Source organism: Adiantum capillus-veneris, chromosome 7, assembly GCF_014529385.1.
Source record: "Adiantum capillus-veneris isolate H3 chromosome 7, ASM1452938v2, whole genome shotgun sequence".
NCBI lineage: Eukaryota > Viridiplantae > Streptophyta > Polypodiopsida > Polypodiales > Pteridaceae > Adiantum > Adiantum capillus-veneris.
In genome coordinates, this window is record NC_140937.1 from 44022448 (window position 1) to 44027516 (window position 5069).

Below are 5069 nucleotides of genomic sequence, written 5' to 3' on the forward strand. Positions count from 1 at the left end.
AAGCTACCTGATGAACTAGTGGATGTCGCCTACAGTCTGTGTGTAGATGCGCCCTTGTCGTATGTGACACGCCTCCAAGAACTGTGAGCCGTCCTTCGATGTGTAGACAGCCACAAATCAACACTCTGGGAGTGTCGATATCCTCAGCACCTACAGTCGTAGGCCGAAAATCCCAAATTTGCAAAGTCGGATCTGCACCCGCTGAGACCACGTAGTCGAAAATGGTCTGCGCAGACCTTTGTCGAAGCCGAACGGTGGCCGAGATGACCTCAGAATGAAATTCTGACAACACCGAGTCCTTTGGACCGTCCCACGAGATTTGGGGCCGTGTCTTCACCTGTCGAATTTCACTCCAATATGAGTTGGTGACTCTAGCCTCCTGCAGTGCTGCCCCGAGCCTCGATCTGAGCTCTTATACCAGTTGAAGGAGTACGAGCGGAAGTGCGACGCGAGAGAGAGTGCAAGAAGAAGAGCACGACGATATGGTGAACTCGCTCTACTGTAATGTGTAGAGCATAGTGAGTTCTTATTAGGTTTTTACAAAAGAATATGTGTACATACCTGGCGGCCCGCCCACTTACCTGGGCGACCACATTGGGCTTTATACCCCAACACTTTGTAGGCCTTGCTTTGACTTTATGTACCTCAAATATGTTGGCACCCAAGTACCTTAAGCACCTCAAGCACCTTGGTCATCAAGCACGACAAGTGCCTTAGTCATCGAGCACGACAAGCACCACAAGCACCTTAGTCAACTCAAGCACGACAAGCACCTTAGTCATCGAGCACGACAAGCACCTCAAGCAGCTTAGTCAGCTCAAGCATGACAAGCACCTCAAGCACATGCTTAGCTTGTCTAAGGTCTAACATACCCTAGGGTCTTAGGTCTAAAGACTTTTAACACTAACCTTTGGAGGTCTTTAATGAAGCTAACCCTAAGGTCTAACATACCCTAGGGTCTTAGGTCTAAAGACTTTTAACGCTAACCTTTGGAGGTCTTTAATGAAGCTAACCCTAAGGTCTTTCAAGCTCCATTAGCTATAATTTCTTTTTTGACAGACCATCTCCCATTTGGATCCATTGACTTTGGTTTCGTGCTGAGATAGATCCATAAGCCCAGGGAGGTCACCGAATAAAAATGTAACCTATCAAGTGAGTTCAACAAAAGGATATTTAAAGTTCTTGAAACTTACAAAAATGTATATACACAAGGGCATTATTTTTTCAAATTTGAAAAAAACTTATAGATTTTAAAAGAAAGGGTACATTATATTTCTAACAAAATTCACAAATAAAGGGTTTTACAAACATGTCTTGAACGCACGTGATATCACATTAAATGATCACTTTAATATGAGAAAATCATTTGGGTTAGTCAGATATTATATTTTATGACAATCATCATGGCACCACTGTTTCTAAAAACTTGAAGGTAATGAACTCCCCTCAATGCATTGAAAATCCAAAAAAATTGACCCTCCTATAATAGAGGAGAAACAAACATGACCCTTCAAGGAAACATTTGCTAGCTTCTACTTTTTCATTCTTGTGAGATTTGAATGATTGATGAATTATATACACTCACTTTGGGATCAACTTTTGACACAAAATATAGGTACATTACTACCCTTCCATTGGAGCATATTCAATGGTGATTTACTTCATAAATGTGATTGGAATTGAACCTTTTCTGCAAACTAATCATAGAAAAATAGTCGGGAAAATGTTTTTTGTTTAGTTCACTGGTCCCCAAGTCACATCTAGTTGACTACGCCTCTGATCAGACCCAGTTGCGACGCCTCTTTCTAGCCATAGATCCCCACTGGCTTGACTAATGGGGAGCCCTCTTAGGCCACCTGAGACTTCAGTTTTGGACCGAATGGCCGGACATGGGCTTCCTTTGCCAAGTTGCCGACGCTGAAGGTTTCAGTTGTCCCCTGGCATCTCGTGGTGATGAAGAGTGAAAAGGAGAAGTGAGATAAACCTTTTGGTCTTCTTCGGCATCCGCGCTCTCCTCTGCTCCTTTCCCCTGTTGCCTTTGCACGACGGCTACGTATCAAATCTAAGGTATTTCTGAAAGACTCTCATTTTGGGTCCTGTCCTGATGTGCGGAAACCCTAAATTTGCTCTGGAATTAGCTTCAATTTTCTGTGTAAGTGTTTGGTGGAAGCCTTAATCTCGGAATGCTTCACAAGCGAAGCCCCGTTAGGCAGCTATGGGGTGCACAAGCAGCAATTTAAATCGGCAACATTCTTCAGGCCGAAGAGGCAGCAGCAAGAGTCTTATACATAAGCAAAAGCAGGCCATTTCTGTTGTCTCGGTTTTCCTGCAGAAGAGTTATTCATTGCGCCTAATCAGGAGTCAATCTGACAACAATATCCCCCATTCCTTGCACAAAAAGGAAAAGGAAGTGTCCCAAAGCCTCAGCCATAGTAGGCAGCTTGAGGGAGAGGAAGACGACGAGTCAGAGGACCTCACTCAGACACTGAGTATTGATTTATTTCCCAGCAAGGCCGATGGTGTCTTCTCTCCGGTCCACCTGCTGGAGAGCCCTCGCAAGCTGTGCACTGAGCAGGAGAGGAGGCTGCGTTGTGCAAACATGGAGGGTCCTGTTTCTGGATTGACAGATTTGAGCTCTGATGAGGATGATGATGAGGGGGATGGGTTTGAGTTTGCAAAGTTGGAGGGTAGGATTGCAAGCTTCAATTCTGAGCAGGGGCATATTTGGACCCCTATCACGAGTTTTAATTCTGAGCAAGCAAGTAAGAAGGTTCCTTTGCTGGGAGCTCTTTTGGACAGCCCCCGAAGCGAAGCTCTTACCATAGAGACTTCATGTTCTGAAATACAGGATTCTTCCATTCTGGAACCTGAATTTCAGCTATTAATTTCTCCAGATTACACGGATGTCCCGTTTTCTGATTCAGACAACCAATCATTGCCATTGTCGCCCGCATCCATCTGTTCTTCTTCGCAGGTCTCCCCTTGCTCACCATCATTGGAAAGGTTCCCTTCCAACTCAGTGAATCAGCTTACTGGGGTATGTTCAACTTCTGACGATTCGCTTTATTTCCCTGGCTTTGCAACACACGCACCTTTTGAATGCGGCTCCTTTTCACCATCGAGCGCCTCTTTTTCAGAGTCTTTTATGGATAACTCGCCAGCAAGTGATGCTTTTAGGGGTAGCAGCAACAAGTGGATTCATCCATCTCCATCTTGGAGATACCACTCATTTTCTGATTCTCCACCAATGGAGAAGCTGTCAGAAGATCACCATACCTGTGGAGATTTTCATGGGAGTAGGTGGGGCCATCCTTCCCCGTCTCCGGCAAAATCCTTGCATGTGCATGATGATGGGTCTCTTTCGGAAGCTTTGATTCCTGGATTGCCAAATGATCTTGCACAGCTTTGTCTGATGCGAGTGCCATTCATCAAGTACAACCAGTCTTTCCGCATGGTGTGCCGACGGTGGAGGGACCTCTTGTCGTCAGAGGAGTTTTTCAAAACAAGGAATGTTTTGGGAATACATGAAGCTCATATTTCCTTTGTTGTGCATGGGAATCGTGTTCAAATATTTAGTTTGCTATCGCATCAGTGGTTTTGCCTTCCTCCTTTACCCAGGGAGGATGGCAACACTTCACCTGGATCAAGAGTTTCTCCTGATTGGAGTCAATCCCCTGACAGCCAATCTTCGCCACAAGGAGGGGCGGTTTCTGATTGGGCAATAGATCCGTATGATTGGTGGCAAATTGATACTGTGGCAGTTTCTGGCGGAACATTGTTTGTCATTGGTGGGGATCAAGCAGAAATTCATTCCTTCACCCGACCCAGTAAACCGACAAACAGAGTGCACAAATATGATTTCTGTCGAAATTGCTGGGTTTCAGTGACGCCCATGCAAGTTGCACGGTCCCATGCTGCTGCCGTTTCTTTAGGCGAGCTTTTGTATGTAGCAGGGGGTAGCGAAGACATTGATGAGGGTGCTTCGGCAGAGGCTTACGACTTGAAGCAGAACAAGTGGAGCATGATCTCGAGCATGAACACATCAATGAGGACCTGTGTGGGTGTGGAGCATGAAGGTTGTGTGTATGTCAAAGGGGAAAACCTCGGTCCTGGATGCCATGTGGAAGGGGAGGTCTTTAATCCAGCAGAAGGTAGGTGGGGTAGGATGCGCCCTGGCATGAGAAAGGGATTGGAGAGGGGCCCAATTACCTCATGCGACTCGTTTCTGTTTGTAGCGGACTGGAAAGATTCGCTGCTCAAGGTGTACGATTTTAAAGCAGAATCATGGATAGTGGTCACTAAGCTTCCAGCAAGGATAAGCAGGTTGGTTGGACATTCCTTGCAGCTTTATGCCTTAACAGGCAAGATCAAAGTAGATCCCTTCAATCATCATGTAATTTCAGACGTACCGGCAGAGGTCTGGAGGCTAGATGTGCACAACGTCATGAAGATGTTTGATGATAAAGGCATCGATGAAAGGCTAAGCAGAGAAAGCGAATGGGAGTGTATCTGGAGAGATTCTAAGCAGATGGTTAAGACAGGAGCGCTGGCTTGGGTCCCGTGTATTGCTCATTGTATGGCGTTTGAAGATTAGGTTAAAAACAGGAAGATTATACATTTTTTGCTTTATACAGGTAGGACAGATGCAGATATTTGAATAACTGTACTTTAGTGCAAGCATGCTATACTTGCTAGTGCTCAATGTAAAGGTGAAAATCCCTTCCCCCAACCCACTTCAAGTCCCCCCTTCTTAAGTTTCGAATTCCATATCTTGCCAATCTTCTGGCTCTTGTATGATTGCACCAAATGTCATCGAAAACTTCTTCATCAAGGAGGCAACACTTGTGTGTGCATGGATCTTCGGAAGGTCTCTTCCAAGCCTTCATATCATGGTGCCCAGAGTCTTTGTTACTGTGCGTAAGTAACACTGAGATTTTTTTGGTAATCACCAAGTTAAACATTAATATGCATTCAGGCAGTGTGGTGTGATTGAAAAGGTGTTGTGCCCGTTTCTCGTTTGCAACCCAACTTTTCCTTTAGTTTTGTTTATTGTTGTGTGTGTCTGAAGA

At 45.2% G+C, this 5069-nt stretch overlaps 1 protein-coding gene across 1 annotated transcript; it reads left to right on the top strand.

Moving 5' to 3' along the window:
- Positions 1 to 1883: 1883 nt before the first annotated feature.
- Positions 1884 to 4851, top strand: LOC147453762 (uncharacterized). The gene has a single exon (XM_086515853.1). It carries the CDS (start codon positions 2216 to 2218, stop codon positions 4592 to 4594), a length of 2379 nt encoding a protein of 792 aa, XP_086371979.1. The 5' UTR covers positions 1884 to 2215; the 3' UTR covers positions 4595 to 4851.
- Positions 4852 to 5069: the final 218 nt, after the last annotated feature.

Excerpts from the sequence above, each read along its gene's own strand:
- LOC147453762 (XM_086515853.1), top strand. The coding sequence starts at position 2,216 with ATGGGGTGCACAAGCAGCAATTTAAATCGGCAACATTCTTCAGGCCGA.